Raw genomic sequence first — 13,541 nt, 5'->3', positions numbered from 1 at the left:
CAGGCTGATAAAGATCAGTGCGGCTGGCGTTTGCACTAAACGTGAGATCATCTTCTCCTCGCCGTGCTTCCATTCCAGTACTCCCTCACCTTTCCTCCCAATGCCTCCTTCGCGGCGCCGACGGGGCTATCGTAAAAGAACAGACCAACCAAAGCAATTATCTACAGTACCAAAATGACTGGAGGAATCCAGGTCAGCTTCCAATCAATTAACAACAGTTAAGAATTGCCGCATGCAGCAGCAAGCGACATCAACACTGCCACTCATAAAGATGTCAATGGAGGATGGGAAGCCGCACACACTGCCAGACGAAAACGTCAGTCTGACTGGCACCGCATGCATCCTAGCAATGGACAAGCATTCAGCGTGCGCATCACACACGCCGTGGCCCTTCAGCCTTCAGGTATCAATCAGGCTTGAGGAATCCCAGCCGTTTACACACAGACACAGAGACGATCTCCTCATTTGCTGGTGGTCGTGGATGTACCACCAACTCATGGTTGAATGATCATCCATCTCCCCTGAGGGCAGCAATTCCACCTGATACTAGTACCCAAGATTCCAGCACCTGAATGTGCTGTGGAGGTTGTTTCTCACCTGTTGTTATTTGTGCTGTGCGCTCGGCTCTCACCGTCAAGACTGGAATGGTGCAACATCGAGACCACCGGCAGGCACAAGCTCATTTAGATGGAGGAACCTTCTCCCGACACCTTTGCTCTCCCTGCCAGGGGTATGCATCTTCACTACGTGCAGAAGGCGTTCCTCTTGGTCCGGGCTTCTCACAGAGGTCTCCGCGTTGTTTGGTGCATCAGAGCGAACATCTGGATCTGATGCATTCGGTTTGCCTGGATGTCCCTGTTCTGTATCGGTGCCAGAGAGACCATACTGCTGATGTTTCATACGGGGACGGGTGGAACGCTTACTGCGCCTGACGCCTGTTTGGATTTCATCCATAGTTCTCAGACCGGTCCCTTGGGGACTGCTAGTTGGTGATCTTTTGTACCATTGAGACCGCTCATCTTCGCTGCTCAGAGAATACTCCTCTTGGTCAACACTATCAGCGGTAACCTTTTCCAATCGGAACGCTCCATCATCTTCTGATGTACTTGCCCTGGGTTGTTTTTTACTTCTAAGATATTCCTCATCGTAGACAGCTTCGCCCATGATACTATCATCACTGTCGACGTTTGGGTCAATGTACAAGACAGACTCGACAAAGTCCGGTGTGGACCCTTGGGATCTTTTTCTCTGACGGCACCTATTATGAAGCAATGCATTATAGACTAATAAGGTTTGGCGGAAAATCAGTAAACACCTAGTGCTGAAGGAGTTACCTGCCATGAAGAGTCTCGGCTTTTTCTGCACCAGCACTCGCTTGGTGGCCATGTTGCTTCAGTGGATATTCTCCATGGAAACCATTGCATACAGGTGAGGGACCAGATAGCCTACCATTACTTGATTCCTCTCGTGTTCGGTCAAGTAACCCTCTGTTGATAGTGGTAGCAACACCAATTGGCTTCTCACTTTTTCTGTCGGTAATACAGTACAGAAACTTGTCAGGTTTATCACTTTCAACAAATCCATTTATAAGCAGAAGTATCAAGCACAGATGATCCACCTACTTTGTTGTTTTTATGGCCTCGTCTATTGAACGGTCATAATCATCTGCATGGAAGTTAAAAAAGTTTCTCAGTACCAGAGCAATAAATCTGTATACCCTGGTCTTCTTCCAACAGGAACTTTCCAATGCATAAAATGAATCCATGGCTAGTAAGAGAGTGTAAGACTTCAGAATATCATGTGCACATTAACAAACATGACATGCCCGTGTTATTTAGTCTAACAGATTTTTGTGAACAATTGCACTGCTGCCATTATTTAAGTGTTCAGAAACGAAGTTACAGATAAAGCATACTGGTAATGTGCAGACAAAGGTCGAAACTTTAACTAATATTCTGCGCATGAGAGCAAGTGACGCCGGAGATTTCCAACTGTTTAACATAGCTTAACGAGTTGAGACATTATCGACGTGACGATTGTTATGTGCATGATAGTGCACATAGGGAGGTGCCCAAGAATGCCTTTATGTCAGCTAACTCTAACTCAGGCAGTGCCCAGCCAAGCAAGGATAAAGATCCTATTGTTAGGTAGTTAGCAACTAATTTCTATTTGATAGGGATATGATTAACATTAGCTTCGTTTTGTTAAGGGTGGTCATCGTTATAATTAGCATGCTACTCGAAGTTAAGAAAGAATTCAAAGAAGGTCATTCTCATCTCTAGCTTCTTCTCTCCCAAAGAAAGCTGTGCGGCCATGCGGTCTTCTCGATCATTACAGTGATACTAAAGCACAAAATACCAGTCAAACATCTAATGCGAATGGATGGCTAAATGAACAGAAATCGTAACAACTGGTCAACACATAATAGGAAATGCTATCATAGTGAGCAGAACTAATTAATAGCAGTGTTATCTTCAGCCTTAAGCTTACCAAAAGTATAAGTGACGCGCTTTCTTTCACGACGGGAACGGCCAGAGGTGAATCCATCAAATGTCATGTAGCTGTTAAGGAGGAGTGCTTCTCTTTGTTGCTTTTTGAGCAGCCCCATCTTCCTCTGTGAGAGGATTTGTTATAAGTTGAGAATAGCCAGCTACAGTATTATTCTCTGTGGCAGACAACTTTAACTCTCTGAGAATTGCAGAACTAAAGATGGATACCTTGTGAATCTTTTCTATCTCTGGAATATAATCGATCTTCAATTTCTTTCCAAGTGAGACCTCTGTCCTGTTCCTACTTGAAAAGAGTTTTTCCTATATAGAATAGACAGCAAAGAACTGATATCATTAAACTTCCTCATAATCCAATAAGAGTAAAGAGATCCATAATTATTTGGCTGAAATTTAGTATCTATTTGATGCAAAAAAAGGTTTGCATTTTCTTTTGGAAGCTCTTCCAGTATGCCTCTGATGGCCAAAATCAGAAGTCGCAAATCTCTGGACATGTTTGGGCAATGGATGAGAAAGGGTACGCATTTTGTCCAAAGCGACCCATACAACTGGTCTCAACTTATGTGCTTACTTAAAGTTGTGGTTGCCTTTGTCTAAAAAAAAGTTGTGGTTGCCTTGGTTATTCTATGTCTGGCATTAGATGGTTACAGATGACTGAACATTGCATGCTGCATTGTAAAGTGGCCACTTGACAACTCTAATAACACACTTGTGCATGTGCTCTTGTCACGAAATCTGATAGATGCAACTGTCTCATTTAGTGTAATGCAGAACAATTATTTTCTCTTACTACTCCTAGCTAAAGTAATTATTCTTGTAGCCAACACATGTCACAGAGGAATAAAAACTCGTGATATCTAAGAGAAGCAAGCCCAAAAGTGTAACTTGTGGTCATTAAGTACTAGCTCAGATACACAAGCACGGAGATTGACCAATTCATTGACCCGTCTCCATGCAGAGATGGGTCGCCTAACATGCGTCAGGGTAACGTTGGGCCAGACGAAGGGCCCACATGTCCATGGCCCCATGTTACCCTGATGCATGTTTGGGGATCCCAGTCCGTCTCCACGCATCCTCAACATGTTTTGTTGAGAAGATCACGCCAGTATCATATACCGATAGTAACTGAGGTGTGACATGATCCTCGCAGAAAGCTCAGTTGCTATGATCTAATTGTACTAGTGGATGCTCACGTGTGTGTGTTTTTGCTCTGGAGTAAAGATGAACTATTCAAGGACTACCATTCACAATAACAGAAGAAGTAAAGAATGCATGTGATGAACTCAAAAGTTACAACTTACTGCTGCTGCTTCAAATTCATCAAAGTTGGCTGCGACGGTTTCCCACTTATAGGATACAACTGGAACACTTGAGACACTCTTTCCTTTAGATTGTTTTGTTTGCTCCTTCACATACTCCACTTGTCTGATTCCGCGATACAATCGGTGCCCAAGGATTGGATCTTCTTCATACCTATAGTACATCAGTTGATTAGAGATGCCCTGGGCCACAACAAGGTGCTTAAAATTCATTTTCTGATTTATGTTGGAAATTGTCTTTTGCCCACCAGTATGATATTCCATGGGAATCTCCCCCAATCCGTTCTTTGCGGAAAGAATGGAGCTGATAACCCTTCTTTAAACAATTATCTACGAAGTTCCGAATATCCTCTTGCTGCAAAATAACTGTACTAGATCAGTTAACTTATCAATCTTACCGTATTGTGTAAAACATTCATGACCCGACAACTAAATAAATAAATAAATAATCACATTTGCAGCTATTTGTAGACATCTCTTGACAATTACCAACCTGTTATGAGCATTTACGTGCTTATGAGACGATGAGAGGTGATGTACACATGGGAGATCCAACAAAACTTATCCCTGAGCCTTCTTAGGAACCACACATTCCATTCACACAAGATTACATGAAAAATACCTATCCCAGCTTGTTTCAAAATGCCCCATCATATTCATTGACACTCACAGTTTCACATTTGGAAATTAAATTTGTCCAGAAATAGATTTATAAAACGACAGATCAAAATAGATATGAAGCAACCAATGCCAATGTTCTAAACAGTAGTTAATAAAAATTCAGCCAATCATTAATCATGTATGCGGATTAGCTGGGTTCATATGTAAGTGAGTAATGAATACTTCAAGCGGACACACATGTGTCTGTAGCATATATAGATTGTAGTTTGCAGAGCACTTCTCAAAGCATTGATCATATGTTTTAGACAGTACTCCATACCCTTACCTACAGCTATGCTGCAAACATATGAATCAATGCATCAACATTTCTGGGCCTTTGCAAGTAAATTGAGCAGATTTCAATAACATATCCAAACACTCCCAGGAACCTGACAGCATATATGACTGTTTAGCAAGAGTCCGACTACACAAGACTTCATGACAAATTGCTGTCATGGAGGAGCCGTTGGTTAGACCTTACCCATTTCAGCACCAAAGTTATTTACAAATTTTAAATAACAAAACATTGTCATTCAACTAAAACTATGTCGGTATTATGGTTAGTACTCCCTCCGTCCCATATTAAGTGACTCAAATTTGCTCAAATATGGATGTATCTATACTCAAAAAGCGTCTAGATACATGTAAGATTTCATCACTTAATATGAGACGGAGGGAGTATTAAAAATGGTTCACAAGTGAACAGTTTATGACTGGATGTAAACCTTTGATTTAGGCAATTTACCGACATCTGTTAGTGAGCTTTGAAATTGGGTGTAAAGTTGTTCTGGGCAGAATAGACTGCTCATAGCTTCTGGAATAGCTGTTATGATGCTGGCATTATGGAAGACTAGAAATGCGGCTTGCTTTCAGGGTGTCTTCCCAAGTGATCCTAATAGTGTTATCTTCGTATGTCATGGATGTTAACTTCTTGGGCTGAATTGCAGAAGAAGAAATTTCAAAGCAAGCAAATCAAAGGGCCAATGTGCTACATCTGGTGGCATCTGAAGTGTTTGGCAAAGCTAGAGGTTGGGATCCTGTGGTTCAAGTTCAGGAGTGGTTTCTTATGTTTTGGTGCCAGCAAAGTTGTATGAGAGTAGCTTTTTCTGAAGGTTTACTTTTTCAGTACCTGTAGTTTGTCGAGCTGTTCTGCTTTGGTTTTCATTAGTATACTTTGGTAGAATGGAATGGCAAGCAAAATCCACTGGGAATGATGAGCTCCTTATATCTAAAAAAGAACTAATTTATGGTCCAATGGAATAGCAAGCAAAATCCAGAGGATCTGAACATGACATGAAACTGGACTACAGTAGGAAAAATGCAACCAAAGCAACAGTGTGTTTTATTCTACATAATAATACACCAAGATTTTCACCACTATCATTACACATGTTCCACGGGAATAATAGGGGTACACACCTCAGCACGCAAGTCACATATCGCTTTCAGGATCACTAATCGAGTTTCTGGCTCAAGTGCCTTGTACATTTCAATTTCCGCTCTGAGAAAGGAAAACCAGTAATTGAAGTCATCAATATGCAACTGCAGTAAGAGATTCAGCCAAGTGGTTGCTTGGGTACAGAACTCACCCGTGTGAGGCAACAATTGGTAGATCGCCTTCTGCAACCTGAAGATCTGTCCTTTATTAGCTCATCAAACCAAATGCGGTACTATCCCTCGTATAAAATTGTTCTTCGCGAGGAACAAATAAATAACATACCTGATGCCACCAGTTCTTCATTTTTCTACATAACACTGTTATCCATTTGCCATCTCCCATGGCCATTCGAGTTGCGGGAGGAATTGACTGTAAAATGCAAATAAGAAGCATTGAGAGCCGTGCATAATATTTGACGAACTTATCAAGTTATAATCTAGCATGGGTTCTAAGAGAAATGTGTGATGTTGTGGTAGCACTCCCCGACATCAGTAATTTAGCACAGGTAGTCGTAATCTATCATTGCCATAAGGGATTATAGCACTCCTGTAGTAGTACTCCAGGGCATAACAATCCCAAAAGTGATTGCTCACTTTACTCCTGGAAAAACACAAGGGCGTGCCCATTTGCATCATTCACTCGATTGTTTACCGGTCCAGCTAAAAGCCCACCTTCAACAACGGCATGTGCAAGTCGTCCAGCATGTTGTTGGGCATTATGATCGCGTCCTCCAGCTCCTCCGCCGTGAACTCCACCGCGATATTCAGCAACGAACGGAACACCTGCAGCCCCGAAGCAGAGCAGCCACGTCAAAGTCAAATGCAGTGAACGCTAAACCCAAAACCCTAAGCTCTGGAAGGCCGGTAGCAGCGGGAGCCCGAGGGAGAAGGGGTGACACGGTCGAGAGCGCTCACGTGGAGGAAGTTGAGGACGGAGGCGAGCTCCCACATGCCCCGCAGCCTCCACCGCGGCAGCTCGGCGGGCTCCAGGGGCTCCGCCAAGAGCGGCGTCACCACGCGGCATTGCGGGGCCGTCTCGTCCTCCTCCTCCTCCTCCTCCTTCTCCTTCTCCCTCTGCCTTGACCGCTCCGGCCGCCGCGGCGGGGCCGCTGGCTGGGGCGGCACCTTGGGACGGCTGTTACACGCGCGCGGCAGCCGCGTCCTCCTTGTGGTCGGTGCCGCGGCGTCCGCCTCCGTTGCCAGCGTCCGCTGCAGCTGCTCCTCCGAAGGTGAGGCGGCGGCCATCCCCGGCGAGGTACGTGGCGGAAGGGACGGGTCGGCGGGGTCAGGGACTGGCGCCTGGGGAAGGGGAGGAGTGAGAGGGCCGGGGGTGGAAACGAGATTTGGCGTTGGGCAACGGCAACAGAACTGCGACAGGAGCGGGGGGGAACTGAACGGTGCCGCGTTTGCGGGGCAGGGGTAAAACCGAGATTTCGAGCGGTCAGGGGTTTTTGAAGAGGTTTTGGTCATCGGGTTGCTGCGTTCGAAAACGTGAGGCATGGGCTTGCAGAAGTTTTTCGGTCAGCTTTTTCTTACCGCAGTCCACAGATCCCATATTGTACTAGATGATACCCGCGCGTTGCCGCGGAATAATTGCTTAATACGTGTTACTCTGAAGAAACATGTAGTCAAGGAAAAAAGAACACTGGAAGCTTACATAAGACGTATCTTATATGATCGATGATTTTTGGAAATATTAGTGGTTTAAAAGAAGTTAGGCAACATTTTATAAAAGTGTCAATAAAATATGTCTACTCAGTTATGCTAACAAACCATGTTGTAGACCCGGTAAATAATTCTATTCATACTATCATTTCAACTCAATGTGAGCTGAAAGGGTAAATAGTAACAAACATGGGTAGCACATACAAATATTAGTTTGTTACTATTATCCTTAGCATGAATTATGTAGACTTTCAGCTCTTCGTACTATCCTTTCAATCTTAACATGATCCAAATTGTTTGCTAAGGATAATAGTAACAAACCTTGACACATGTTAGCACATACAAATAGCAAGGTAATAAGATATCAAATCTATATATGTAATAAGCCACCACATTTTTTTTCCTGTATGGTATCTACCATCCAATTCTCACCCATGATATTAGTTCTCTAGATGCCAGCGACTGAACCTGCATAAACAAACAACCTTTATACCAAATGGTGGAATATTCGGTACATAAAAAACCAGATTATACATGAACAAAGAAAACTCAAGTATCAATTACTGCGCTTACAATCAGCTGATGGAAATCATCTCTCCTATGCTTGTTTTGATATGTGGTCTAAGCATCCATGACTGGAGACACCTAGAGAAGACTGGATACAGTAGAAAACATTTACAAGCAAATGAATAGAGACGATGAATTCACATGTGAAAATTAACACGGCATCGGCTATTCTCAATGGGAAAGATTAGATAATGGGAAAGCACTAGGCTATCTCTCAAAAATGATGGTTTTCGGTTGCTTGGGTCTGAATATTCAGAATAGTGTTGTATACTTTGCTTGCCGCGAACAAATAAGTGGAGATAACGTGAAAAATGAGGGACAGTAACATCAATCGGGCAGTGCACCAGTTTGATTTGCACGGTAAGAAGGTACTGGCCGCCTGTGTCTAAGCTGCTTCAAACCATAGTTAGAATCTAAAAATTTACATGGAAAGAAATCAGACCTGGAGGGTGCATGAATTAGGGTGACTATGGATAAAACAAATCGTGAATGCAAAAGATCACCCATGAAGCCAGCGGCTGGATTGTTGGAACATTTTGATGATCTTGGAGCCCTTGACAATAATCAAAATGCTAGTCAAGAACTGAAAGAGATAGACGGTGAGGGAATGGAGATAAAGTTGAAGCACATCTATATAGAAACAACAACGGATGGTTCTCACCACCAAGGACGACAGAGGGGTGGCACGGACCGTGCTCACCGGTGGCAGAAGCAAGAGGAGAAGGGCAACGCGAGGGCGGTGGCCGATAACATCATCTGAATATAACAGGCTACAGTTGGCAGAAAATATGCAATCGTAAGCACAAATCAAAGGTAGGATGGATCATGAAATGAAGTGCTATGATTTCTTGCCACTTCTAAAACTTGTAGCAGTTATCCCATGTTCCAGAGAATTACCTCATGCTACTACCGTGCTATTTTTTGTTTGTTGCCGTAGAACACATCTGCAAAGGAAAAAGACTTCCAGCTGCATCGGCCATGTACACCGTGAAAGCTTCTGCAGGACAAATGGGAAAACGAAAAAACAATGGATAATGAACCTGAATGGAGATGGTATAAACATCCAATAGCCACAGTACCCTGACAAAATATAATATCACCACACCAACTTACCCATGTTTGAAAGTAAATTATCATCGCCGACTTACCCATGTTTGAAAGTAGATTTATTAGTGGTAAATTTCTTACTGCATCCGAAATTGCTTTACAGTTCAAATAGGAAGAAAACATATATGCACTCACATGTTCCAAATTTCATACCACGACAACTCAAGCTTGTCAATATTCAATGGTCCAAACTACAGAAATGATTCTCCCAACTAATTTGCGCATATACAGGGAATCAACTCATCACACATTCGTTTTATTTGCACTGAATTTTCAGTGGGAATTGAGACGGATAACTGGGAATATACTCATTACACATTCGTGCCTCTTCATATTATTTGCACTGAAATTTCAGTGGGAATTGAGGAGGATAACATCAAACAGTACAACGAATTGAGGGCGTGATTGAAGCTGGGGGTTGGGATTACCGTAGGGGGCTAGAGGCCGGAGAAATCACTGAGACGGGGAGATTAGCAATTAGTGGGAGACGTTGAGTCCGCGACCTAGCCACGGGCCACGGGAAGAGGCTTTTCATGGCTGGGCAGGGCACTTGTGGCCAGGCGGAGGCGGGCGGAATCTCGTGGAAGAAGATCGTCGGGCGGCGGCGCCCGCGGTGGCGACCTATCCACGGGACGGCTGCGGGGGAGGCGTTTCCTGGCATGGACAAAGAGCCACCACGTGTGGCCAGTCAAAGATTGACGAAAGCTCGTGGAGGAAGTCCGGCGGTGCGACGGCGGTCGGTTAGCTCCCTATAGATCTACTCCCGATGTCCTTGCATTTGTGCGACGGCGGTCGGTTGACTCCCTAAAGATCTGCTCCCAATGTCCTTGCATTTGTGCCTCTATGGTCGGGAGAGCATCGGCCAGGCAGCGGAGCAGATCGTTCAGATGAAGAGGAAGAAGAAAAGGCAAGCGCTCGGGGAGAAGAAAAGGCAACTGATGCCCGCTGGCGAAGTCGGCCCATATTGCGAGAGCGACCCATAGCGCGGGAAGTGCAAAGGACGGCGGTGCGACCCGGGACAAACGTGAACGGAACGGGCGCGTGAGTTGCGATGACGTGGATGCTGAGGTGGACAGGCTGCATGTTGAGCTTGCTAAATTAACTGCACTTAGTGGGCTCCAACTTTATAGAGTTTATAGATTAGCGGTGTGTGTTTAGGTCAGCTCGGACTCTATGGATATGATGGAGCTCATCATTTATAGTTCACTTTTTTCATGAAGTTGGGATTAACTTGGAAATGCAACAAGCCAAAATTGAAAACATTTTCCAAGTATGGTAAGCTAAACTGAAGGCAAGAAAACAACAACAAAAAAGACACGTCTCGCCGATTCGGTAAAAACTACTCCCTCCGTCCCATATTAAATGACTTTATTTTACATGTATCTAGACGTTTTTTAAGCATAGATACATCCATATTTGGACAAATTTGAGTCAGTTAATATGGGACGGAGGGAGTAAAAGAGAACGAGTAACGAACGGTTTTTGGATGAAACGCCGACTAAGCAATACAATAGCACATAGTTGAACCTCAAACTAGACATGCCTCGAATGATTAATCAAGGTTTGATCCATGGTTCTGGATTAACATGAGCAGATATTTGTAAATATTCTGAAGTGAGTGAGTGATTGCTCTGAATGCTCATCTTTATGATCCAAAGTTATGTGATCTGATCGGTTCGTCCTGCGCCAAAAAACTTCTTCTTTTGAACTTTAGCGTTGTTAATAATACTAACATGATTCAAAGTATTTTGATTTCCTTCCATTTATTCCATCATCTGAGCACCGGCTTTTGTATAAAGCTTGCAAATGAGAGTAAATAATTAGAATCCTCGTAATTACCAGAAGCATAGCACAAGCACCATAAAGGCTGTGTCTCCTCGAAGCCTGGCTGGCCAGTGCCTCCTTATTTCCACCACTGTGCCTGGTTAGGGTTTCGACGATATATATCGTGGCTGAGCTAGCGTTTCAACGTGATCGGTACTCCCTTGCAAGATTTTAAGTCGTGCTTGAAAGCTATAAATCCTATAGAACGCTAGATTGGGGACCTATAAGGCATTTCGCGTTTTGAATATGAAATGACATATATGCCTCATTCAGTAGTGAAATTCAACACAATTTTGACACAAACCATTAGAAATCATATCATATAAGCCATGCTAAGTTGAGGAACAAGACATGTAAGAAGTTCACATGAGCAACATAACAATTGATCGACAGTTCGTATTTGGGGCGGTTGGTATTTGGATTGAGAAATATTCCTAATTTACCTGGGCTTTGATTCCAATCGAGTGGAGTTATTGCGGACGAGATTGCGGACGCGGTTTCGCCGATTTCACACGAGATAACGTTGTTATTGCCGAATTGTGGGTTGCGGCAAAATTCATCATCACGCGCGGTAGCTCACCTAAATCTTGATAGCACCGCAAAAGCGCTATATTTAAAATCTTGCTCCCTCGTCCGAAGGATTTATAAGTCTTTCTCCAAAGATTATAGATTACAACATCCATCTCACATATATCTCTCGTCACCGCATGCGCTAATTCTCTTAGTTCACACTTCAACAGTAATTCTCCTGCGACGTTTTTGCTCTGTGAGTGGTGTTTTGTTTTGGTATGAACGTCTTATATTGATATCAGTGTTTTTCAACATCAAATTTATATTCTTTTATTTTGGCTGCGTACTTTTCGGCTTCTAGAACCGGCTTCTCCTAGAAGCTGTCCTCACCTAGCTTCCTGCAGAAGCCGCATCTCAGATTTAGCTAGGCATCCAAAATAGTTTAGGCTAACCTAGTTTGATAACGTAATCAAATTTAGGTGGCGGAGCTTCTTGGAGAAGCCGGTTCAGGAAGCTAAAAAGAACTGGCCTATGCTTTTGTTATACTCCATATATACAATAAAATCACCCCATTCGAAAAATAAAATAAAATCACCATATATACAATAAAATCTATGATGATCTATTTGCCTATGCGATCTTATGGGTTCCAAAACACCTTGTACCTTGTCATAATATGGCTCGGAATCGATGATTCGAGCCTCGTCCCTACTACTTGTTTGTCCATTGGTTCCGTTTATGCACAAGGAGTCAAGGACACGCTCCCTGCCTCGCCGGTGTTTATGTGTGATTCGGGGCTGCAGTTAAATTCGGTGATTTGTGGGCTTAGCGTTCCTTTGGAATTCTTTAATTTGGGGGAATATATGCTGAGTTGTCTTTTAGCTGGTCGCGAAAAGGTACTTTCCAAAGATTCTTAGTTCGAGGGGGCTAGTTTGTTATTCGAGACGATTTTTAGAGTACTACCTTTCTTTTCTCTCCACTCCAAAGTCCTGACCTGCCATAGTGCCATGGCTGATGGTGTACGTTAAAATAATTGGGTCTTTTTACAGGGACCAAATTGTATAAGTGCCTACAGGAGGCACAGAAGAACTCCTAAAAACTAGCACAGTGTCTGTGCGTTGCTACGGAATAATTTTTCTCGTGCGGGAGATCCGTTTCGTGTGGGGACTGAGGAGGATGGGAGCTTGCACTCGTGTCGTGCGGGAGATCGAGAGGAGGGGGCTTGCGCTGAGGATGGATGAAGACGGACAGCTTCATGACCTGGGGTATTAGGTGGCATATTGGGCGTAATTTCGGTGACGTGACGTACCACGACGCCCGTACCATCACCACCAACTCCAATTTAATATATATACTGCCACGGCCCAACACACACGTCACGCTTTAAAAGATGATCCCGTGCACTAATAAATCATCATTCAAATTCTGTACCAAATTTTCACATTCTAACAAGAAAAGATCAAATACAAAAGTTCAAAACATAGAGCAAATTTGTATACATCCAAAAGTATGGAACCCATAAAAAGAAAATGCTAATTTTCAAGCATGCAGTCGAACTATCAGGAGATGCTAATTTCCAATCACAACATGCACATGGTAATCATTCGGTGCATGGTAGAATACTAATCTATCTATTATCCATAGCAGCTACCATCAATCAAGTTGGGAGTACATCCCAATTAGCTATCGAATTATCCGTCGATTAGTGCAAAGCACCATAACAAACGAAAACAACAAGGACTCGCCGGATGGTTGAGCTATGGCCGGCCACCTACTGGATCTCATGCGTGAATGGCGAACGACGGCCACTTTCTGGATCACGCACTGGGACTGCGGACAGCGGTCGTCGAGTGGATTTCGCGCAGGGTTGGTATGCTTGGAGTGGCCAGGCCGCAAACTGCAGCGAGTAAAGCAGTGATGTCCAGGCGAAGGAAGGAGCAGGAGG

At 43.7% G+C, this 13,541-nt stretch overlaps 1 protein-coding gene across 1 annotated transcript; it reads right to left on the bottom strand.

Moving 5' to 3' along the window:
- Positions 1 to 147: 147 nt before the first annotated feature.
- On the bottom strand, positions 148 to 7,393 carry LOC100828132 (DDT domain-containing protein DDR4). Its single transcript, XM_003559237.3, has 12 exons — positions 6,839 to 7,393; positions 6,596 to 6,706; positions 6,207 to 6,293; positions 6,076 to 6,113; positions 5,906 to 5,987; positions 4,075 to 4,181; positions 3,809 to 3,980; positions 2,718 to 2,810; positions 2,491 to 2,614; positions 1,623 to 1,665; positions 1,335 to 1,529; positions 148 to 1,258 (listed from the first exon to the last, which is right to left on the bottom strand). The coding sequence occupies exons 1-12, from the start codon at positions 7,391 to 7,393 to the stop codon at positions 634 to 636; spliced, it is 2,232 nt and encodes a 743-aa protein (XP_003559285.2). The 3' UTR covers positions 148 to 633.
- Positions 7,394 to 13,541: the final 6,148 nt, after the last annotated feature.

The sequence above is a fragment of the Brachypodium distachyon genome, chromosome 1 (assembly GCF_000005505.3).
Source record: "Brachypodium distachyon strain Bd21 chromosome 1, Brachypodium_distachyon_v3.0, whole genome shotgun sequence".
In the NCBI taxonomy this organism is placed as follows: domain Eukaryota; kingdom Viridiplantae; phylum Streptophyta; class Magnoliopsida; order Poales; family Poaceae; genus Brachypodium; species Brachypodium distachyon.
This window is presented reverse-complemented; position numbering and strand designations above follow the sequence as displayed.